Source organism: Nannospalax galili, unplaced genomic scaffold, assembly GCF_000622305.1.
Source record: "Nannospalax galili isolate Female #2095 unplaced genomic scaffold, S.galili_v1.0 scaffold538, whole genome shotgun sequence".
Lineage (NCBI taxonomy): Eukaryota > Metazoa > Chordata > Mammalia > Rodentia > Spalacidae > Nannospalax > Nannospalax galili.
Genome location: NW_008343842.1, coordinates 5,412,399 through 5,434,894, shown reverse-complemented (window position 1 = coordinate 5,434,894; position 22,496 = coordinate 5,412,399). Strand labels below are relative to the sequence as shown.

The window sequence follows — 22,496 nt, the reverse complement described above, 5'->3', positions numbered from 1 at the left end:
GTAAAAATTAGGGGTACCCCAGTGTGAGAGGGGGAGTGTATGGGTTTGCTTTGGAGAAACAGGGCCAAGGCCAGCTGAGGGAAGGTAAAGACCAAGGATGATGTCACTCACTGTGGCTCCTTTGGCTCCTTTGGGGCCAGCAGGTCCCTGTGAAATAAACAAAAGGAGGGGTCAGCACAGGGAAAGGGGAGAGGCATGGAGAGACATGGCAGAGGGCTCTGGGTTTCTACAGGAGGGGCCCCCATGAGGGCACATGGATGGAGACACACAGAAGGGGGAGCACTGGGCACTCTACTGGTAGGTCATTGGGTAGAGTTTAAAGGACTTAGAGGAAGGGCAGATGGGGTACTCACAGGCAGGCCAGGAGGCCCCCCAGGACCAATGGGACCAGATGCTCCTGGGATACCCTAGGACAGGAAGGGTCATTCATCTGAGTCCTCCCTAAACTATTCCACTCCATAGCTCAGTCCACATTCCCACACCTCCCCACCCCAGCATGAATCCCAGACCTCCCTGGGCCACATTCTACACCCACCGTCTCTCCCTTCTGTCCTGGAGAGCCCTGAGGGCCAGGAAGACCCCGATCACCCTTCTCTCCTTGTTCTCCGGTAGGCCCAATCAGTCCAATAAGACCAGGGTGACCCTAGAGAAGGGGTCAGGCAGTCACAGGGATGCACAGAGGACCCACATGGATCGATGGAGAAGGGCAAAAAGACAGGGAGACAGATACAGGGTCTAGGGAAAGAGAGGCAGCTGGGAATGGTCCCCGCTGAGTACAGACCCTGAGGACTAGGTGCCAGGGTCCTGAAGCAGAGAAGTGGCTGACCCACATGGTGAGGAGCTGAGTGGGGACAGAGATGTCTGTCCCCATGTTATCTGTCACTCACCTTCTCTCCCTTGGCTCCAGCATCACCTCGGAGGCCAGGAAGTCCTGGGGGTCCCTATGGGAAGACAGGAAGTCACTCTCCCAAAAGGTAGGCCAAGTTCACACACACACACACACACACACACACACACACTTTCCACTTCCTCCCTGGCTCTTGTCACCCCAAAACACCCAAACCAGTTTCTGTTACTCACCACAGGACCTGGGGGTCCAGCCTGGCCTGTGGCTCCAGGATGGCCTTGCTGACCCTACAGATTAGAAAGAACCCCCAATGTCAGGAGAAGCACCCCTAAATTACACAGCACCCATGGCCTTCACCCTCCCCCCAGGTCCTCCATGCTGTGACTCACCACGGAGCCTGGGAGGCCCCTCAGACCATCAGGACCAGGCTTTCCTGCTGGGCCTGCAGGACCTACGGGACCCGTCTTTCCAGGGGCGCCCACAGCACCAGGGTCACCCTGAAGCACAAAGAAAGAATTTATCCTCAAAGACAGAAGAGGGAAAGGGGGGGAGGTCCAAGGTGGAAAGGTGAAGCAGAAAGGAAGGAAGGCACCAGACCGCAGGAGCCCTGTGCAGGAACAGGTGCAGAGACCCAAAGGGGATTCAACAAGGGTGAGACAGACGTGGGGAAGGCATCCTGAGACAGGACTCTGAGGGAGGAGGGTAGAGGAGAAGTTCCAGCACTCAGGATGGCCTCTCCCTCACCTTGGCGCCTTTCTCTCCTTGTCGTCCCTCTGGACCTGGAGTGCCAGCAGGTCCCTGTGAAAGGGAACAGGACGGAGTTGATGGAGTCACAGACAGCCAGGCTCAAGTCTGCCCCTCCTGTTCTCTTGCACACACACACACACACACACACACACACACACACACACACACATTCATGCACACACACAGACACGGACACAGAGAGGGGAGGGAGGAACCATTCACAGATAGTGAGGACAGGTGCAGCTGGACTCATTGTTAAAACACAGAGCACCTTGATACACATGGGGAAGAGCCACAGAGCCCCTTTCCCTCCTCCCACCTCCTGCACCAGCAGCTAAGAGGTTAAGCCCAGCAGGGTCCTCTAGAGAAGGCCTTCCTCCTGTATCCATTCTGATAGGTCAATGAGCACCACCATCTCTGGCAAAGTTACACAAACAAAAACCCTGTGACAAAAGTACCCAAGGTACTCAGCACACTAAGGACGGATAGCTGAGTATGCGAAAACAACCCAGACAGCAGCATGTCCTGCCCAGCACCTGCCATTGTCCCACCTCCCTCCACCCTACCTAAGGACAGCCGCCAGAACCTACACCACTTACCCGTTTTCCAAGAGGTCCAGGGGGTCCATTCTCCCCAGTAGGACCAGGGGATCCCTAGGCAAGGAGGATTTGGAAAGGATTAGAGAGTCAAAAAACACCTGGGGACTGGGGTTCAGACTGAAGGCTTGAGATCGGCAAGCAGTGGGGTGGGGGTTACTGGTCACTCACAGGCTGTCCTGGCTCGCCATCCTCTCCTCGGTCACCCTTAGCACCATCCTGGCCCTGCAGGGATAAAGCAAAGTCAGAGGAGGGCCCCCCACTCAGCTGGCATTACCAAGACTGGCACGCCTGCCATCCCTCCACCCACTTTGCTGAACCCTAGTGTCCCAACACCCAGGCCCATCAGCTACATAGAGGAGTACCATCTTTGCCTCTTCTCCTTCCTGGATGAAACTTACCCGAGGGCCACCTTCTCCAGGGGGGCCAGGGTCCCCAGGAAAGCCAACAGGACCCTGAAAATAGAGAAGAGTCACAGCTCCCTAAGTTCACCCAGAGGGAACACAGAACGCCCCCCCCAAAGGCACATGCCACACTATCCTCCCTTAGGTAATGTCCACAAGTTCCACCCTTGTTAAAGAGTCTCCTGTATCTCTCTTTCCAACCCCATCCCTGAAACCGTCTGATGCTTCTAAAACTATGAGTCATCTCTCACTTTCCTCCAACCCTTCCCAGGAGACCCCCTTCCCTCCGGGCAGTGCCCACTTTGGGTTCCCCACATTCCAGGTCCTCATGCCCACACCAGCATTCCCATGCCTCCCATTCACAGGGCCTTTCCTCTCACCCCCCCCCCAAACTCACAGGATTCCCCTTGGGGCCGTCATCGCCTGTGGGGCCTTTAGGCCCTGGTGGTCCCGCCTCGCCGGCCTGCCCGGACTCTCCTTTCTCCCCACGCTCCCCTCGTGGACCCTGGGGAATGAGTGGAGGGCACAGATATTCTCAGGAGAGTCTTGAAGATCAGGGATAAGACCCTGCTTTCAAGACACCCTCTGCCTCCCCTCAGTCCCATGGTGACAACAGAACAAAGTCAAGCCTATGGGGAGCCCCCTGGTCTCTCTTCACTTCAAGGAAACAGAGACAGGGTTCCATTCAGGCTCTAGGATCAGACCAGCGGCAGACTCACGGGCTGTGAAGGACCAAACTCACAAGAAAAGTAGGGGTATGGTTGGGAAGTGAAGGGAGCCAGAAAGCAGGGCCTTAGGGTACAGTAAAGGAGGTGAAGAGGGTCAGAGAGCAAAGTCTCAGGAATGTCGCTCACCTTGACACCTGGCTCACCCTGGACACCTGGAGATCCTGGCTCTCCTGGCTCCCCCTACAAAGAGATCAGGTCAAGGCCCTTCCTCCCCAGATCCTGATTCTCCCCACATCTCATTCAGCTTTATACCCCCAACAAAAAATAGACAGAAATCCAACCCTCACCCCCAGCAAGATTTCTCAGCTACCTTCTCTCCAGGGGGACCCAGGTTCCCAACACCTCCAGGGGGACCTTGAGGGCCCTAGAAAAGGAACAGAAGAGAAGAAAAAGAGAAGTCATTGCCTAGGAGAGGCAGAGACCTGGATGAGAGCCCAGGGTCACAGCGGCGAGGCGAGGCGAGGTGGTGGTCGCCTTTCCAGGACCAGGGGCTTCTCTTGGGACTGGAATTAGTGTTTATGGTCTGGGGAAAGGTAGGCAGAGATCGGCCACACAGATCCAAAAGGGCAAAGGACAAGAAAACTCACGTCAGCACCATTGGGTCCAGCTGGGCCTCGAGGTCCTGGGGGGCCAGGAGGTCCCTGGTGGGGGGTTACAGATTCATCAGAGCTCATCAGGATGGAGAAGGGAAGTGAGAGAAGGAGACAGACAGTGAGGGCTGGCTGAGCACAGGTCCTGACACAGGGCAGATGGGGGGTAGTGTGCAGGTAGTAATGTCTGCAGTGGTACATCAGGTTGGGGGCTGGCTGGGTGGCAGGAGACTAGCAGGCGGGCTGGGGTCAGTGGGTGTCACACTCACCATGGGCCCCACGTCTCCTGTTTCTCCTTTTTCCCCGGAGGGTCCTGGCAAGCCCTGTATAGATACATAAAGCACAGACCCAGGTGACCAGCCCACGGAAACAGTAACCCAAGGGGCTCAGCCCCACACAGCAGAAGGTCTGGTCCTCTGTCCCCACCTCTCCAGTCTTCATCAGAAGGCAGCTGGCTGGAGGATCAAACACCAGCACCATCCTGAGCCCGCCTCTCAGCCTGTCCCCACCCCTGCTCACCTGTAGGCCAGTGGGTCCTGGGGGCCCGTTGAACCCTCTTGTTCCTTCATCACCTTTGGCTCCAAAATGTCCCTGGGGCCCCCGAGCTCCAGGCTCCCCATCAGCTCCCTGGAGCAGGGACAAGGACACAGTGACAGGCGATGGGTCAGGTGTCCTGTATCCATAAACCCCACACAGAGCTGAGCACCTGGGCCAAAGTCCCCACTGTTCCCAACCCCAAGGGCAGAAGAGAACCAAGGCAGGCTAGAGTCTAGGGACTGAGGGACACTTACCACAGCTCCAGGCTGCCCCACAGGACCAATGGGGCCAGGAGGTCCAGGAGGGCCCTGGGGAGGAAAGGAAAGTCAGAAGTGCCAGGATAGGGGAACGGGAAGATGTTAAGGGCCAAGGGGTCAAAAGTCAAGGTCAGACACGCACATGTTCGCCTTTGTGTCCTTTGGTGCCCTTCTGTCCTGGGTCTCCCACCTCACCCTGGAGGAGACAGTAAGATGTGAGAAAAAAGAGATGAGGAAAATAAAACAGAGGTCAGGAAGCCATGGACAGGCCAGCAGGCTCATGTGGACGCATCTGTGGGTCCCCTCACCTTGTCTCCATCCTCTCCAGCCACACCTGGGGGTCCTGCAGGACCAGGAAGCCCCACAGGACCCTGCACCCCATCACGGCCAGTTGGACCAATAGGGCCCTTCTCACCCTGTGAGAAACAAGAACAGGGGTCATAGCCTGGATGTAGATTTACCTTCAAGTGTCCGTGCAGGTACCTCAGTAGCCATTACCCCTCAGCTCATAGCTCACAACATCACCCCCCCATACTCATCAGAACATCTTTCTCCCCTCCCCATGCTCACAAGGATCACCTTTAATTCCCCCCCTATACTCACCGGAACACCTTTCTCCCCTGCTGCTCCAGGGGGACCCTGAGGGCCTGGGCGCCCTGGGGGGCCAATAGGGCCACCTGATCCTGCTCCACCTCGCTCCCCAGGGGATCCCTGAGAGGGAGAGATGGAGTCAGACCCCTCAGGAAGGAGTCCCTAAGACCCCCTGATCACAAATCTCAAAAGAACAGATAGTTGGTTGCATCGTGGCTGATCCCAAACTCTATCCAGGCCCATGTCCCCTGCCGGAAGCTGTCCCACATCCTTCCTCACCCAGTCCCTTTCCTGGTCCCTGCCCACTGCCCCCAGGGGCCCCAGACTCACTGCAGGGCCAGGGGGTCCAGCAGGACCTTCATTCCCTTTCAAGCCGGGTCCACCCTATGAACCAGATTTGGACAACAGTGAGTTTGGAAGGTTTGGAAGGTGAGGTTTCAGGGGCATGGGATCCAGGAGACATGCTAGGAGGGTGAGGGATAGGAGAGGAGCCAGGCTCAGTAAAATGGGAGAGAGATATGACACCCAGTGGGGGGAGGGGTCAGGATATGGGGGTGACTGTCACAGGCTGTTGGCTTTAGGGTTACACCCACAGCAGTGCCCGGGAGGCCTCTCTCTCCTGGGAAGCCCCTCAGACCAGCAGGACCATCCTTCCCTGGGGCTCCAGGGGGACCAGGATCACCCTAAAAAAAGAAAGAAGAGATGAGCTAAAATCCCACTCCCAAAGTGGGCAGAGAGAGTTCTGCCCCCTCAGACCCACAATGGCCTGTTTTGTGCAGCACACCAAACCGCTGGCCCCCATTTTCCCTCTGCTGGTCCCTCACTAACCTTTGTCCCTTCCTTTCCAGATGTGCCAGACAGTCCTTGCTCTCCAGGAGGTCCAGGGGGTCCCGGGTGACCTCTCTCCCCCATGGGACCACTTTCCCCTGCAGCTCCCTGGGAAAAGACAAGAGCCCCCAAGCTCAGTCCCTTCGGCTACCCAGAGAGTCCACCCTGGCGGCCCCAAGAGTCCTTCATCCTGCCCCAAAGCTGCTGGGAAACTGCTGAGGCTCTCCCAGGAGCACTGCTGGTCTTCACTTTCCCAGGTGTGGAGTGACTGAGCCACCTTGTGTCACTGAGGGAAACTGCCTCTTCTTGAAGTCACAACTGCCCCAGAAAGGGACTGAAGTTCTGGACCCAAGCCCCCAAGTCCCAGACCCTAGGGTCCCTGTTGAAGCAAACTGTGCGCAGGGCTGAGTGACTGGGGAGTTAGGACAGGTCCCTAATTCTAGGTCTAGGGTGCACTCTTTCCTGGGAGTAGACCTACCTGAGGTCCCACCACTCCAGGGGGTCCTGGAGGGCCAGTCTTCCCTTGGAAACCCTAAGAGAAGAAGGCGACAATGTGAGGTCATAGCAGGTATGGGCCTGGAGTGGGGGACAGTAAGGCAGATTCCAAGCTCCCCAAGGAAGGGCAGCATCGTGTTGAGCCATAGGCAGCTGGCCCAGCAGGATCCAAACTCCTCACTCTGCGCCCCACAACCACTTACCACTTCTCCTCTCTGGCCTGGGTGTCCTGGCAGCCCATCCTTCCCAGGGGGGCCCTGAAAGGCATTCGGGTGTGAGATGAGTGATGAACTCTTGGCTGGGAAGAGGGATGGGGAAGGACTTGGAAGTGAAATGGGTCCGAGGTCAACTTACTGGAGGGCCTTTGGGGCCAGGAAATCCACTGGGGCCCTGAGGTCCAGGGAGACCCTAGAGACAGAAATGGGGTGAGTAAGGAAAAGACGCTGGGCAGGGGAACACAGTCACTTCCCTGGAGAGCACTGGGAACAGAGTACTCAAGTGCCACTTACCCTCTCTCCGGGGGGCCCGTGGGGGCCATCACCACCTGATGTTCCCTGTGGAGAAACAAAGTCAGGGAGTGGGATAGCTGCCTATCAGGAGTTGGGAGGCTGAGCAGCAAAAGGCAGATGGGGCCTTACAGAGTCCACTCACCTTGGCTCCAGACTTGCCAGTGGCGCCTCTGGGTCCCCGCTGGCCCCTTGGGCCCTAGAGAGACAGAAGAGGAGGGTCAAAAATGCACTAATGCAGATTCTTGGATCTTTTTGGGGTTTTAGACAGGGTCTCATGTAGCCCAGGCTGGCTTAGAACTTGCTATGTAGCTGAGGACAACCTTGAATTCCTGATTCTCCTGTTTCTATCTGGGATGACAAATGTGTCTCCTCACACTCAGCTTATGCAGTGCTGGGAACTCAAACCCAGAGCTTTGTGCATGCTAGGTAAGCACTCTACCAACTGAGCTGCATGCCCAGCCTATCTCTTAGATCTCAAACCACCTGTGTCTCCCCATTGTACTTACCGTGGGGCCCCTTTCTCCCCGAGGTCCTGCTTTCCCAGACAGGCCCTGGTGGAATGAAGTAGAGAGAATATCATCCAGAGTGAGACTCACCCCACAGAAACCCCTTCAATCCCCTCCGGCCCCTCCTTCTGCATCCTCCCCTGTCCCCTAGCTTACCCGGGCTCCCTTCTCTCCACTGGCTCCAGGAAAACCAGGAAACCCCAGGGACCCCTGGTAAGGACGCAGAAGAAAGAAAGATGAGACTTCATGAAAGGGGAGGGGGCTCAGGAAGGGCCAGGGGGAGGGGGAGGACTGGCCCTGTAGATGGCAACAGAGGCACCTGGGCCTTGCCAACAACTAGGTCACTTTGGACAAATGCCCCGCTGCTATTTCTCTATTTTCACATTTGTAAAATGGGAGTCAGCTAAATCCTCTCCAGGGACACCATGCTCTACCATTTGTGCTCCCTGGGGTCCGAGATCAAAGAAGGAACAAGGAGGAAGGACACAAATAGGGCATCACATCACCTTGGGACCCTGGCGTCCCGGGTAGCCAGGCAGACCAGGAACACCCAGCTTGCCCTGTGGAAGGACAGAGAGCAATGAAGAGTGACAGAAGCCAGACACCCTTACATTCCAGAGATCTCACTTTCTGAGATGAGAGCCGGCCCCCAGGAGCAACACTCCCTACCAAACTTCCCTGGCTGCCTCACTTCTGTAGCACTCTTCCCAAGAGTAGATCTCCCCAACTTGAGTGTGGGATCTCATCTCCCCCATGTTCTCAAACTAAATCTGCAGAGTAGTTGTGATCCAGCCACTGCCCAGCTGACATCTTCAGTTCCGTCTCCCCCAGCACCCACTTTTGCACCACCAAGCCAGGTCTCCCACAGGCCTTGCCCCCTTGCCAAGGGGGAGCACCAGTCAGTTCCTCCCTGAGCACCCTCTTCCTTCTGGTGCTCCAGGGCTCATGGGAGCAAGGGTCCTGCAGACAGCCTGCCTGGACTCACAGCTGGTTCTGCCTTTCACCAGCCATTGCTGACAACCATCCTAACATCTTCACACCTCCATGAAACTTAATCTGCAAAGCAGGACTGTCATGTGCCTACCTACAGGGCTGACAGGACCAGACCACAGATCTCACCTCCTCCTCCACTCCTCTCTCCACAGTCTCACCCTCAACTCATACCCAGAGGTCCTCAACAAACTCATCATAGCCGCCAGGACTTTGCCTTGACTTCTTACATAAACCTCTCAACCCACCAGAGCCAGGAGGTGCCATCATATCAGGGCATAATTCATTTATATCTGTCTTTGATTCACTCTCTGACTTCAGTTGGCACCCCATGTCCAGACTGCCCCAACGACCAGACCACTACTCATCATATCCCCAGGTGCCTAGTCCCCATCACCTTTTCGCCAATGAGCCCAGGGGCCCCAGGGTCTCCAGTGGGTCCAGTGCGTCCCTTGGGCCCTTCGGGGCCATCCTCTCCCCTGGAACCGGGAACTCCAACTTCACCCTGAGAAGAAAGTAAGGAGGTGTTGGGGATTAGAAATGGGTATGGTATCCAAAAGGGGATGTAGGTATCAGGGAGGCTGACTGGGGTGGGCGGGGGTCGGGGGGGTCCCAGAAGCCACTGGAGGACAGAGTCCCACAGGCAGGGAGATGTGACTAGAGGGCCAGTGTGGCTGACTATAGGAATGTCATCCCACTGGGACTAGGCTCTAAAGGGGCAGAGCAAAGAGAGGAAAGTCTGGGGTCTCGTGGGAACTTACGAGGGCTCAAACTAGAGAAGAGTTAGAAGGACATGTGGCCAGGGAACCAGTGGGGTAGAGGGGGTGGGACTTTACTCACCCTGTCTCCTTTCACACCTATGTCACCTTTGAACCCTGGGAAGCCATCCTCGCCCTGAGAAAGATGGTGGTAAGAAGACACAGAAAGTGAAGGGGTAGGGGAGTTCAGGGCGTGTTCAGAGAACACAGGTGAAAGGGTGGATTTTGGAACTAGAAGGCAGTGTGGGCCAGGCTCAAGGAAAAGAGGAGGGCTGATGGCAGTACCAAGGTACTGGAAAGCCACAGGCACAGAACTTACCTTTTCACCCTTGTGACCCTTTAGGCCCCGAATTCCATCCACACCCTAGAATTAAGAGGAGGGCAGAGATGGAGCAATCAGCTAGGTTTAAAAGACTGAGCTCTTCAGACCCCCATCTCATTCTCCAGTGGTCAGTTACCTTGACACCTCGAGGGCCTGGGTATCCTAGAGGACCCTGAGGTCCAGAGGGACCCTGGAAAAAGAAAGAGGCGGACTTACAAAGAGGCCTTAGGATGTCACTGTGAGGGTCTCGGGGGGTGGGAGGAATGGAAACACAGCAGCCACACCAGAGGGTGAAGGGACATGAGAACAGAACTTTATCAGTGTCACGTGTCTGACACCAGACAAGGAAATCCCAAAGACTCTGAGACCTCCCCCCAAGTCTGAATGGCGATGCCTTCAGGGGAAGGAGATGTGGGGGATCTCACCTGGTTTCCTTTGGTTCCAGGGGGCCCTTCCTTCCCTGGGTGACCCTGAAAGCAGGCGGTGGAGGACATAACTGCCAGGCCCTGTCACCTCACTAGCAGAACCCATACACCTCTTCCAACCCAAATTCCCCTGTGTGACCTGACAAAGCCGAGCACAGGCCAGGCAGCACACATGACCTTCCAGTACCAGGGACACACTGTGCGGATGGTCACTGAGGGAGCTTGCGAGTGACATATTGGAGAGGACATAGTGGGGGTATACTCACCGGGGGCCCATCTGATCCAGGCATGCCAGGGAGCCCTGGTTTTCCTCGAGGACCCTGTGGGAAGATAAGAATTAGGGGGGTCACTTGAGTGGTCCAGTCTTTGGAGTTAAGATCCCAAGAGAAAGGTCAAACCCTCCTTGTCCACCCCTCTGGCTCACATCATGCAAACCACTTAGTCACTCACCTTCTCTCCATGAGGACCAACAGCACCCTGAGGTCCAGGGAGACCCTGCACACAGGGAGAGATAAGACACAGGGGCCTCAGGCCTGGGCCATTCTTTCTCATATCCCCATTAAGAAGGCCTAAGACCCTAATGTCCTGTGCCCAAACACAGTATGACCTGTTGTGAAGCCCAGGTGGCAGTCAGTAAGGGGTTGGGATGAGGGTCAGCAGAGCCACTCACCTGGGTCCCAGGAGTGCCCTGTTGTCCCGGAGGTCCTGGCTCTCCTTGAGGTCCCTAGAAACAGCAGCCAGGGAGTGGCCAGAAAGGTCAGGAAGGGGTCAAACAGAGGTCAGAAGGAAGTGGTAACTCAACACAGGGCAGAGCGCTATAGGGGCAGCCAGGCAGGTGGGGCAGTACGGAAGGGATTCAAAATGGCAGCCAACAGGACTGTGGTGGGGGGCGTCCAGGGATATGCCATCACTCACCAAGCTCCCTTTGGGGCCATTTGGGCCGTCCATGCCTCGGACTCCCTGAAACATAAGAGGGTGTGAGCAGACTGGAAGCTGGGCCAGGCCGGGGGAGGGCTGTGGTTTGTGAAAGGAGGTCACTCTGAGGCAAATGGCAGATGCTCAGTCAGACCTCTCATTCATCTCAAAATCTACACCAACACCACCAACACGGCCGGCCCAGATCTGCAGGGCGTGTGTCTGTGGGTTTGAGGTTTCTGCTTTGCTTTTCTTGGGGATTTTTGTTTTGCTTTGGATACACTCAGAGCCTTTGGTGCACAGCACCCATATGGTGCTCCAAGTGCTTCTGGGGAAGGCAAGGAGCAGTGATACTGGGGTCAAGGAGTGGGAAGAAGGGAGGGAGGAAGGAGGGAGTTAGGGTGTAGAGTTGGAGAGGTCAGGCGTAAGGTGCAGGTTGGAAGTCATGGAGCCGCTTACCGGGGGTCCAGGAATACCAGGTGGACCCTTGGGGCCAAGAAGTCCTCGGGGTCCCTGAATTCGGAGTTGACAGGGACAGCATGAATGGGGGAGAGGAAATGTGTCTTTAGTGTTCCCATAGTCTTCCCACGGCTTCAATACGACACCCCTAGGTCCATCCCCAGGACACTCACCGACTCTCCAGGCAGCCCCCGCGGCCCAATCTCCCCGTCATCACCCTAGAGGAGGAGGGCATGTTGAAGCAGTCTTACCTTCTAGACTTCTCCTGAGTTCAAACCCTTGTCTTACCCATGGCACTTACCCGCTCTCCGTCCTCACCAGGGGGCCCAGGAAGGCCCTGGGCACCAGTATCACCCTGAAAAATGGGGGAACAGCTAAGAAGGGCCTCAGAGCCTCCCAACACAGGCAGGCACTGACCTTTAACTGACCTCTGAGCCCTCTGCCTCCCTGAGATCCCTACCTCCCCTCCACACAGCTGCCCCATCTCTACCACCAACCCTCAGCACACTCACCCTGTGTCCCTTCTCCCCAGGTAACCCTGGGAGTCCATCAAAACCTCGGTCACCCTAGAAGGAAGAGAGACAGACAAAGTGAGGGCCCAGCCCACCCTGTCCTACTATGTCCTGAGTGGGAAGAGACCATATCCCAGGAGACCTGAGGAACTTACCTTCACTCCAGGTTCCCCAGGCATTCCTCGGGCTCCGTCAGCACCCGCTCGGCCCTGGAGATACGAGGGAAGTGTGGGAACAAGTAAGGACTCCATCCTCCACACTCCAGGCCCCTTTCCCACTAATACCCGTTCCTTCCCTAGAATACTTACCCTTCTCCCAGCCTTGCCAGGAGGGCCTGTGAGGCCCTGAGGTCCTCTGGGGCCCTATGGAGGGAGAGACCGGGAGGGTTAATGGGCGTAAACAGGAGGACGCACTGGGCTGCAGACTAAATGTGGGGGTCATCACCTGAGGTCCCAAGTCTCCAGATTCTCCCTTCAAGCCAGGGCTCCCCGGCTGACCCTATGAGAGAGAAGAGAGGGTAGCCATGTTGAAGGATGTACTCAACATGACCTCAAAGCCACCCCTGCAAAAGAACTTTCAGTTTGGTTATTTTCCCAAACTATCCACAACCACATACACATAAGTAAAGAGACTCTACCCTATCACCCAACTCACTCACCAAGGGTCCAGGGCGGCCTGTGTATCCCATGGGGCCAGGAGGTCCCCGAAGTGCCAGCTAGAGGACCAGAAGGGACAGGATAGCTGAGAGGGGGCAGCTGGAGAGCCCCAGCACATACCCCAGATTCACCCCCTTCCTCTACCCAATCCTCATCCCATGCCCTGAACCCCAACCTCCCCTCAGCTCAGCCAAACCAGGCCTTCTCTCCCTCCTTTCCCCCCAGCCCCTCCCAGCCTCTGCCCTTCCCATCACACACCTCACTCTGCCAGGGTCCCCTCCTGCCCTCCTCACCCGTGCTTGCTGCAGAATCGCCTGGGCCTGAGCCTCCTGGGCTGCCACCACAGGGCCCTTGTCACCTCCACTACTGCCAAACCGGAACTGAGGGGCAAAAGAAGAACCAAGCTCTCCTCAGGAAATCCATGTGGCCCTTCCCAGCCAGAGACTCCATCCAACACCTCAGCCCAGCCCTCCTCCGGCATATCCCTCAGGTTCTACATAACCACTGAGAAGTTTCCAGACTCTCACCTCCCCACCTCTTTCCCATTAGAGCCTCTTCCAAGAGTCTCCTTTGGCTCCTACATCCTCTGAAATAGGAGATTTTTCTGCCCGGTTCTAGATGATTCAAGTTTGTTTCTAGGAGACTCATGTGCAGGTCCAGGTCTAGTGAGACCTCAATCTCCTCATCCCAAGAAATCAATTGCTTCAGTTGGTCTCTAGAGACCTCCAGAGTTTTCTTATTTTAAGTGAGGTCTTTTGGGTTTTGTTTTTGCTTTTGTTTTTTAAGACAGAGTCTCATGCAGCCCAGGCTGGCCTTGAACTCACTGTGCAGCTGAGGATGACCTTGAATTCCTGATCCTCCCATCCCCATCACCTGTGTGCTGAGAGTTCAGGTGTGTACCATCATGCCTAGTTTTTCCTCCGTATCTTTCTTAAGTAGTGACTGACACAAGTCCCCTGCACTCCCTGACAACCCATTTCAAAGCCCAGAAGATAACTCACTGGGAGCATCAGGGATGTGCCAGGAGGACCAGGGGCTCCATCTGATCCAGGGAGCCCTGCCCGGCCAGGGGGGCCCTGAGTAGAAAAGAATGAGATAGACATGTTAGCAGGAGCATGTTAGAGACAGGACATCACTTGTACACTCTTCTCTACAGAACTGATAGACATCGCCTACATCTTTCCTGAAACTCCCACCCTATAGGGAACAATATGGCACAGACACCAGGCCACTCTCCTTTCCCCTTACATTCTGGGTTCTGGGGAGCACAACTAGACCTTCAACCAGCTAGCCAATAGGGATTGCTGAGCAAGGCATCCTTGGGGAGACAACTGGCTCCTCTGTAGCTGCCGTCCCCCACCATTCACACACATCCAGAGCACTCCCTTACCCTCTCGCCAGGGTCTCCAACTGGGCCTGGGTTCCCCTGGATGCCAGGGGGTCCAGCTAATCCCTAAGGAAGAAAAGAAACAAAGTCAGATGTAGGTATTCCTTAAAAGAGAGGCGTGTGGCTAGGGATGGTCTGTGCAGCAGAGATGGGGAATCTGGAAGCCTAGACTGTGAGGACTCTTTGGGGTTCTCAGAGAGAAGCCTGAACATACACAGGCATGGAAGTACCTGCAGGTAAAGTCTCTGAGAACGAAGGCCAGTGTCACTCCTACACTTACCGCAGGGCCTTCTGGGCCAGGGGGTCCCTCCACGAACATACCCTGTGGAGTTAGACATCCAAAGTCAGAAGCCCAAGGGCCAGCACCCACCCCATTGCCTTCTCCTCCTCTGTCCACCTCCCTCAGCTCCGTGACCAACATGACTTACAGGCTCCAGCACCGCAGGCTCTCCCTTCTCTCCCTTTAGTCCCCGGGGTCCATGGGCGGTCTGAGAGAGACACACATGTAACCCCCAGTGGGGCCTGTGAGCAGCCAGGACACCAGGCCTGTCCCCTCCCAACCCCAACTTTCACTCACAGGTCCTTCAGAGACCTCCCTAAAGCTGCCTCCAAAGCAGCTTCCCGACCCACCTCAAGCAAACGGATGTTGTCCCCTGAGAGCCTCTTTCCCTTTCTGGAATTTCAAATCCAAGCATTCCTTTTCTGAGGGACTCCACCTTTTCCCCTCAGACTCCATCTAACCCTAGTAATCCTTACAATCTTAAAATGCCATCTGCCTCATCCTTACCCCATCCATCAAATAAGAAGTCCAGATTATAGGTGATTTGGATTTGGGGATGGGAGTAAGGCACGATCCATTTGCAAATCTGAAGACAGCCTTGACTCTCCAGAAAATAGAAGTTTACCTATTTTTTTTTCTGATGTCATTTGTTTTAAGACAGTCTTTTTAGCCTAGGCTGTCCTTAAACTCATTGGGACCCTCCTGCCTCAGTTTCCCAGGTGCTGGGATTACAGGTATACACCACCACACCCAGTTCTAGTCATAATTTCTAGGGATTCACAAGTTTTAAAGCTTCCCAGAGGCTAAACATCCAAACTTCAAGATTTAGAAAGCTGTCCCCACTGGTATCCCAAATCCGGGCCTCTTAACTGGATTTTGGAAAAACACAGCTCTTGGGTTCAGTTACCAAACCCTCAGAACCAATATCCACAGGTCCCCCAGTTCCTTTCCCAGCAAAGATGCCACACCTACCCCCTGCCCTCCCTTCCACACTTCCATTTTAAAGCCCACTCCAAAGTCTAGGCCAGAACAAAGATGACAGAGAGGGTGAAGGACATTTACTAGCACCCCCAAATCTCCCAACCAAGACCTTCAGAATTCCCCCCTCCACCTCCATCTTAGCCAACTAATCATAATCAGTTCCCAAATCCCAGCTCAACCCCAAATACCCAGAAAGCGGCATCAGGGAAAGGCAGCAAGGGTGGCACTATTAGGGAAGCGAGATGCAGTTGGTCAGCAGGGGAGAAGGCAGCCATAATTGCAAGGCAGGCAAAATATGAAGTGGACCAGCCAGGAAATAGCTCAACAGACAGGGAATGTTTGAAGACACGCAGAACCACTGAGGGAGATGAAACAAAGGAACACACACTCGGAGGCAAGACCAACGGCAGAGCCAAGAAAAATTAAACATGGTCAAGACGCCTCAAAAACAAGCCGAGCAAACAGGAAGTGGTTAGAGAGACAGGAAACGGGCCAGAAAAAAAGGATCCAGGAAGTGGAACTTCAACAACATGGCTGGCCTGACCAAGACAGAAAAGAAAGTCACAAAACAAATGCAAAGTGACACCTGCACCGAGGTTCAGGAGATGAAAAGCTGTCTTCCAGAGAAACACAAACATCAAGGTTGGCACACACAGGAAAAGGCTGTGCTAAAGCTCCCGGTCCACAATGGATAACTTTATGATTTGGATACTCTGAGGCACAGAGGAAGCAGCTTATTGTCCAAGAAAATTACCACAAGACAACATAAAAAAGTCAGAACACAAATAATAAATCCCTTCCAGTCCAGCCTGAGACAGTCACCAAGATGGACGGCACAGCTTAAGAGGACAGGAAGGGACAGATCCAAAGTGGCCGTAGGTTAGTTGTCACATAGGAAGTTGGAAAGTTCAGCACCAACATGGACAAGAAACTGTTCTGAGCATGAAGAAATGAGTGAGACAGACTGGAACTGGACCCAAGGTACTTGCTTATTGATGAAAAACTATGAAATCCATCTTGATTTAGACAGGAAGTGGCTAAGAAAGACAGGAAATGACCACATGATTGGATTAAAAAAAAACTCCAGTTGGCACAGGCAAAGGATCCACAAGGAGTCACAGGGGAAGACATGAAAAGGCAAGAGACAGCAGGGAGGGATCTCTCCAAGCAACACAGACATCTCATGGAAACAGAAAATGGCAAACCAGGCAGCTCACAGCCAACAGTGATCAGAACAGGAAGCAATCCTTGCAGCGCCCCCTGGTGGCCAAGAACGGAAGAGGCGTTCCTTTCACTTACGGCTCCTGAGTGGGCTGTCTCTGCAGAGAGGGCAGGACCGAGCTCGGTTTCCTCACGATAATCGTCCCCATAGCCATAGGTGTAATCGTAGAGCCCTGCTGGGGAGTCTGTGCCACCCTCCCCATATTCCTCTGCCCGGAACCTGTCGGCTGTGGGGGGGACCTGGAGATCTGTCTGCTCCTTCCCGAGAATGGGGAGGGAGAGGGGGTAGATGGGGGCATTAGGGCTGAGAGGGGGGTTCCCCTGGACCCCAAGGTTTGACAAATTCTAGCCCAAGGGATATCCCGGGGGTCACTGGGACTAGAAATTTTCTCCCCCAAAAGAGCAATGGGAGGTTTGCACGGAAAGGGAGTGACCGTCAACCACAAAAATGATGTCCAGGAAATGGACCTGGGCAGGGAAAATGGTGGAGGACAAGAAGGGTGGCCGGAGGGCTGGACACAGAGTGGACAGTCCACGCACATAATGCTAGATGAGTCCAAGAAATGACCAAAGGCAGAAAGACAGGGAAGGAAAAAGCACCAGTGTTGGACAGAAAGTAGATACAAGAATGGACCTCTGGCACCGTGTCAGCCTAACTGACACCAACATGGACAAGCTACTCTGGAATCAAAGAACACAGAGAGAAATGGCTACACTTAGACAAGGAGATCACAGGTCTGGGGTAACGAGAAGACAGAGGCTGTAAGAGCCCTCCGGCCAGGGAGAGGGCTGGTTCATCAAGATGGCGTGGGGCCTCCTTCTGGGGTGAGTCTGGGGGAGTTACCTCCTCAGGGAATGGCAAGGGACTTGACTCCAGGACTCCTTCCTCTTCACCTGGGATGGGGTACTAACCCCCAAGCAAGGGGAGAGGAGTGGGGGAAGGTGAAAAGTTAGCAGGGCAGAAAGCAAAGCAGCACCTGTCCCCACCATGGGCAGAATCTGTGCTGGGGGATGGGGGAAATCTCAGATCTTGCAGCCCCTTTGAGGGGGACAATTTGAGGAGAGTCAATCTCCAACATCTAAAAGTTGTGGGGGCAGAGATCTGGATGCCCCGCTCTACCTGCCGGTAACCGCTGCCTCTGGTCCTGGGGGGGGGGCGGGCAGTGGGGGGAGCTGCCCGTCGAGCTGGGTGTCGGGAAGGGGGAGGCCGGCCTCGGGCTTTGCCGGAGCCTCCAGCTGGAGAGAGCCTCCGGGCTGGCGAGAGGGGCGCCTGCCGGGCCGTTGACCTCTTGGCAGGTGGGTTAGACTTTCGGGGAGGGGTCCGACGCCCCCTAGGGGAAGGGCGAGCCCTGCGGTTGGGGCTCTGAGGATGCTGCAGCAGAAAGATAGGGGATGGGTAATAAGTAAGTGAGCCTCTATCATCTGGTGTCTCTCCCGGAAACTGGGGTGTGATGGGGACTCAGCACAGGAGATGTTGACAGGAGGTGCTGGGAGGAAGGGGAGAGATAAGGGGCCTCAAGTTTACCTGATAGTCAGGTGTCATTCCAGTAGTCATCACATCATAATAGGGGGGCTCGTAGTCATAGTAGAGGGACTCAGGCTGGGAGCAGGGAGTAGGAAACGGGTGGGAAAGGGGGAGGGACAAGTGGAGGTGAGAGGGGGAGGGAGGGTTACAAGGAGAGAGTGTGGGAGTTGGGAAATGGGGTGGCAGATGGGAAATGAGAGTGAGGACAAAAGGTGGGGAGTGAGGAGACCGAGTGAGGACAGAGCGAGGACAGAGTGAGGAGACAGAGTGAGGAGACAGAGTGGGGAAAGAGGGAATGGGTTCCCATGTGATGGAAGCAGACATGATTAAGAGATTAACCCTCCAGTCTTCAGGCCACTGTCCCCAAAACACACCGTCACCATAACCACTCAGGCCCCACCTAACCCAGACCCTCTTCCTTTCCCCATACACCCCAATGCACTTAGTGGGTCAGCGGCCCTGCTCCCTGCCCTGTATTTCCACAAGCTACCCACTTTTGAGACTTCCCTTCCCCTCCTTCCCATGGCTCCTATTTGGTCTTACAATCTCAACTTCTTTCTACTGATTTCATCTCCTGCACCTCCCTCCCCAGGGCTTACCTGTCCCCTACTGTCTCCCAATCTCTTAATTCAAGAAAGGGATGGGAAACCCAAGGACACAAGATGACCAGCAGAGGATGTAACAGGCAGGGCACACAACTCCCAGCCAGGGGTTCTTTATAATGACTTTTTATTTTTAAATGAAAATAAAAAGGTTGATGACTGAGGACTGGGAGGAGGGCATGATGGGAATAGAGAGGTATGGTTGGAATGGGGAACTAAGGAGAGGATGGGATGGAACAGCCTGGAACACTGGGAGAATCACCCTGGAGAAGCCTAGTGTCTGCCCCGCCAGAGCGTGCTGCAGTTTCAAGGACGTGCGATTCCCTCACCTGTCGCTCAGGCTCCTGGCTCTGTGGCCTATGAAGTCTTGACGGTTGCTGCTTTGGAGATCTCTGGGCTCTGTGAGGCTGCTGGTTCTGAGGTCTGTCCCTCTGTGCCCCCTCACATTCCAGATCCTTCTGTTCACAAGATTCATAGGCAGCCCGGACGCCCGGGACGATGACAAGCTCCTGAACGTCACCCTGCGTAAAGAAGCAGAGATGAAGAGAAGTGAGGAGAGACACCTGTCTGGGGTGAGGAGAGACACCTGTCTGGGATGAGGAGAGACACCTGTCTGGGGTGAGGACAGACTCCTGTCTGGGGTGAGGAGAGACACCTGTCTGGGGTGAGGTGTGGGAGTCCAGTTCTAAACAGAGCTCTGCCGTAGAAGGTCGTTGTCAGCCTCCCGCAGCACAACGTGAGGACAGACTCCTGTCTGGGGTGAGGACAGACTCCTGTCTGGGGTGAGGTGTGGGAGACCAGTTCTAAACAAAGCTCTGCCGTAGAAGGTCGTTGTCAGCCTCCCGCAGCACAATTTTCTGTTTTCCAAGGATCTCCCCTTCATAACAACAGGGAAAGTCAGCAGTGACAGACTGAAGCGATGACCCAGCAGTTAAGAGCACTGGCTGCTCTTGCAGAGGATCTGGGTTCAGTTCCCAGCACCCACATGGTGGCTAACAACGATCTATAACTCCAGTTCCAGGGGATCCAATGCACTCTTGGCCTCCATGGGCACTGCACATACAAGTGCACTTACATACGTGTTGGTAAAACATCTGTACACATCAAAGAAAAATAAAGAAATAAAAGTATCAATGACCAAGATCATTCACAGTGGCAGATCAGAACTAGAACTCAGGTTCTTCCTACTTCAAATTCAACACATGTTGCCTAATCCCTGCTTCTTGTGATCTTACATGGGCCTTTCCAAGATGATTTTTGGAGACAGAGACACAGCCTTGGTTGTCTTGGCTTTACAGTGGCAATGGTGGTGGGAATTCTCCAGACCTCTAGAAAGGAGGGAAGGCAGCCTTCTTCTGAATCTCAGGGGCAAGTACTTGTACCCACGCAAGGTGCTTACCTACTGGCTTTCCATATATTTAGGGGATATGCTTCATCTCAAAGCCAAACTGGGAGCTTGAGGTGACAAAGACCTTATATTGTTCTCTGTATTTCTCTTCACCAACAGGTATTCAGAAAATTTCAACTGGCTGGGTGGGTGGAGGGGTAGGTGGATTAATGGATAGATGGGGTGGAAATGTAGATGGGCAAACGGGCTCAGGTGCATGGCTAAATGGTTCAGTTGGGGAATGAATGAATGAATGAATGAATGAATGACCTTACAAATAAGTGAATGAGAGGCATAGAGCAGAGACTGTACACTGATGCTTAGCTAGATGGCTGGAGTTAATATGTGGGTATTAGGAATGTCTGACTGGGAAGTGGGTGGTGAGGAGATGGTCAGTGAATGCTCTGGGGGACAGCAGGTGGGCTGGTAGATGGTGGGTGGTTACATGGGTGTATGAACTGATGCATACATCCTTGTACAGATGGATAGATGTGCATAGGGGAGAGAATAGGTGGGTGGGAAGGTTGAAGAGGATGGGTGGCTGAATGGGTGGGTTGTTGAAGCAGAGAGTGGATGCATGGGGGATGGATGGGTGAGTCAGTATGAGCCTAAGTGCATGAGTAGGGAGACAGCTGTGTGAGTGGGCAGGCAGGTGAAGGGGTGAACAGGTAGGGGGTGTTGACATGCATAAGTGGGCCAGTGGGTGCCTGGGTGAGTGGGCAGGCAGGGGGATGGATGAATGGATGGTGGGTACATGCACATGGAGGTAGGTTAGTGAGTGACTGGGTGAGTGGGCAGGCAGATGAATGGATGAATGGATGGTGGGTACACGCACATGGAGGTAGGTTAGTGAGTGACTGGGTGAGTGGGCAGGCAGGTGAATGGATGCATGCATGAGTGCACAGGTGGACTGGTGGGGACCTGAGTGGGCAGGCAGATGAATGGATGAATGGATGGTGGGTACATGCACATGGAGGTGGGTTAGTGAGTGACTGGGTGAGTGGGCAGGCAGGTGAATGGATGCATGCATGAGTGCACAGGTGGACTGGTGGGGACCTGAGTGGGCAGGCAGATGAATGGATGAATGGATGGTGGGTACACGCACATGGAGGTAGGTTAGTGAGTGACTGGGTGAGTGGGCAGGCAGGTGAATGGATGCATGCATGAGTGCACAGGTGGACTGATGGGGACCTGAGTGGGCAGGCAGATGAATGGATGAATGGATGGTGGGTACATGCACATGGAGGTAGGTTAGTGAGTGACTGGGTGAGTGGGCAGGCAGATGAATGGATGAATGGATGGTGGGTACACGCACATGGAGGTAGGTTAGTGAGTGACTGGGTGAGTGAGCAGGCAGGGGGATGGATGAATGGATGGTGGGTACACGCACATGGAGGTAGGTTAGTGAGTGACTGGGTGAGTGAGCAGGCAGGGGGATGGATGAATGGATGGTGGGTACACGCACATGGAGGTAGGTTAGTGAGTGACTGGGTGAGTGGGCAGGCAGGTGAATGGATGCATGCATGAGTGCACAGGTGGACTGGTGGGGACCTGAGTGGGCAGGCAAGCAGATGAATGGATGAAGGTATCAGGGATGCAGGCATGCAGCTGTGGACCAGTGGATGGCTGAGTGGGAAGGTGAGTGAATGGATGAACGGGTGAGGGATGCATGCATGTATAGGTAGGCCAGTGAGTGCCTAGTTGAGTGGGCAGGCAGGTGGATGGATGAACAGATGGTGGGTGCATACATGCAGGGGGGGTCTGTGGGTGACTGGGGTGAGTGGGCAGGTGGGTGAACAAGTAGACTGGTTGGAGGGATAGATGGACAGGTAGACAGGTGAAGAATAAATGGCAGAATAAGTAGCTATTGTCAGCTGATCCATACAAGTAGGTGTGTAGCTATCCACTGGAAAATCAGCCGTAAAGATATGGAATGAAAATAAAAGTTAATGGGAAGCAAAACAAGAGCCTAAAGAATAGGAAAATGGTATTCTGGGGCTGGAAGACATGTGGACACAAGACTCAGGGCCAGAATCACTCCCCTCTCAGACTGCTGCTATGCTTACCTCAAAGACTTCTTCATCTAGGACATGGGCACCAAAGATCACCACCCCATGGGTGTCCAACACCGGCCGAGCACTTCGGGGAAGGGGCCGAGTGACTCGCTTCTTACAGTCCACAATAAGGGTGACAGACTGCCCCTTCACAGCCACAGCCACACGGTGCCACCTGGTTGTAGGATGAGAGGGTCACATGACTGAAAGTGAGGAGTCAATAGGATTGGTGGCAGGGTTGAAATTGATCATGACATTAAGAATCCCAGGAGCAGCCAGGCGTGATGGCGCACGCCTTTAATCCCAGCACTTAGGAGGCAGAGGCAGGGGGATCTTTGTGAGTTTGAGGCCAGCCTGGTCTACATAGTGAGTTCCAGGACAGCTGGG

At 54.6% G+C, this 22,496-nt stretch overlaps 1 protein-coding gene across 1 annotated transcript in view; it reads right to left on the bottom strand.

Annotated features, from left to right (window-relative positions):
* Col11a2 (collagen type XI alpha 2 chain) overlaps positions 1 to 22,496 on the bottom strand; it is a 28,734-nt gene that overhangs the window by 2,700 nt on the left and 3,538 nt on the right. The window contains exons 4-61 of the mRNA XM_008840190.3: positions 22,122 to 22,284; positions 18,998 to 19,189; positions 18,067 to 18,141; positions 17,386 to 17,448; positions 16,620 to 16,799; positions 14,488 to 14,547; positions 14,340 to 14,381; positions 14,063 to 14,125; positions 13,674 to 13,748; positions 12,966 to 13,052; positions 12,675 to 12,731; positions 12,461 to 12,514; positions 12,325 to 12,378; positions 12,172 to 12,225; positions 12,017 to 12,070; positions 11,806 to 11,859; positions 11,678 to 11,722; positions 11,505 to 11,558; positions 11,046 to 11,090; positions 10,801 to 10,854; positions 10,581 to 10,625; positions 10,397 to 10,450; positions 10,131 to 10,175; positions 9,842 to 9,895; positions 9,703 to 9,747; positions 9,466 to 9,519; positions 9,023 to 9,130; positions 8,142 to 8,195; positions 7,792 to 7,845; positions 7,636 to 7,680; positions 7,272 to 7,325; positions 7,130 to 7,174; positions 6,975 to 7,028; positions 6,824 to 6,877; positions 6,604 to 6,657; positions 6,126 to 6,233; positions 5,891 to 5,980; positions 5,628 to 5,681; positions 5,310 to 5,417; positions 5,015 to 5,122; positions 4,849 to 4,902; positions 4,704 to 4,757; positions 4,432 to 4,539; positions 4,182 to 4,235; positions 3,910 to 3,963; positions 3,633 to 3,686; positions 3,449 to 3,502; positions 2,992 to 3,099; positions 2,592 to 2,645; positions 2,362 to 2,415; positions 2,194 to 2,247; positions 1,592 to 1,645; positions 1,237 to 1,344; positions 1,081 to 1,134; positions 888 to 941; positions 536 to 643; positions 354 to 407; positions 112 to 147 (exon numbers count right to left, since the gene is read on the bottom strand). Of these exons, the coding sequence (XP_008838412.1) occupies positions 112 to 147; positions 354 to 407; positions 536 to 643; positions 888 to 941; positions 1,081 to 1,134; positions 1,237 to 1,344; positions 1,592 to 1,645; positions 2,194 to 2,247; positions 2,362 to 2,415; positions 2,592 to 2,645; positions 2,992 to 3,099; positions 3,449 to 3,502; positions 3,633 to 3,686; positions 3,910 to 3,963; positions 4,182 to 4,235; positions 4,432 to 4,539; positions 4,704 to 4,757; positions 4,849 to 4,902; positions 5,015 to 5,122; positions 5,310 to 5,417; positions 5,628 to 5,681; positions 5,891 to 5,980; positions 6,126 to 6,233; positions 6,604 to 6,657; positions 6,824 to 6,877; positions 6,975 to 7,028; positions 7,130 to 7,174; positions 7,272 to 7,325; positions 7,636 to 7,680; positions 7,792 to 7,845; positions 8,142 to 8,195; positions 9,023 to 9,130; positions 9,466 to 9,519; positions 9,703 to 9,747; positions 9,842 to 9,895; positions 10,131 to 10,175; positions 10,397 to 10,450; positions 10,581 to 10,625; positions 10,801 to 10,854; positions 11,046 to 11,090; positions 11,505 to 11,558; positions 11,678 to 11,722; positions 11,806 to 11,859; positions 12,017 to 12,070; positions 12,172 to 12,225; positions 12,325 to 12,378; positions 12,461 to 12,514; positions 12,675 to 12,731; positions 12,966 to 13,052; positions 13,674 to 13,748; positions 14,063 to 14,125; positions 14,340 to 14,381; positions 14,488 to 14,547; positions 16,620 to 16,799; positions 17,386 to 17,448; positions 18,067 to 18,141; positions 18,998 to 19,189; positions 22,122 to 22,284 (3,982 nt within the window). The remainder of the gene's footprint in view (positions 1 to 111; positions 148 to 353; positions 408 to 535; positions 644 to 887; positions 942 to 1,080; positions 1,135 to 1,236; positions 1,345 to 1,591; positions 1,646 to 2,193; positions 2,248 to 2,361; positions 2,416 to 2,591; positions 2,646 to 2,991; positions 3,100 to 3,448; positions 3,503 to 3,632; positions 3,687 to 3,909; positions 3,964 to 4,181; positions 4,236 to 4,431; positions 4,540 to 4,703; positions 4,758 to 4,848; positions 4,903 to 5,014; positions 5,123 to 5,309; positions 5,418 to 5,627; positions 5,682 to 5,890; positions 5,981 to 6,125; positions 6,234 to 6,603; positions 6,658 to 6,823; positions 6,878 to 6,974; positions 7,029 to 7,129; positions 7,175 to 7,271; positions 7,326 to 7,635; positions 7,681 to 7,791; positions 7,846 to 8,141; positions 8,196 to 9,022; positions 9,131 to 9,465; positions 9,520 to 9,702; positions 9,748 to 9,841; positions 9,896 to 10,130; positions 10,176 to 10,396; positions 10,451 to 10,580; positions 10,626 to 10,800; positions 10,855 to 11,045; positions 11,091 to 11,504; positions 11,559 to 11,677; positions 11,723 to 11,805; positions 11,860 to 12,016; positions 12,071 to 12,171; positions 12,226 to 12,324; positions 12,379 to 12,460; positions 12,515 to 12,674; positions 12,732 to 12,965; positions 13,053 to 13,673; positions 13,749 to 14,062; positions 14,126 to 14,339; positions 14,382 to 14,487; positions 14,548 to 16,619; positions 16,800 to 17,385; positions 17,449 to 18,066; positions 18,142 to 18,997; positions 19,190 to 22,121; positions 22,285 to 22,496) is intronic.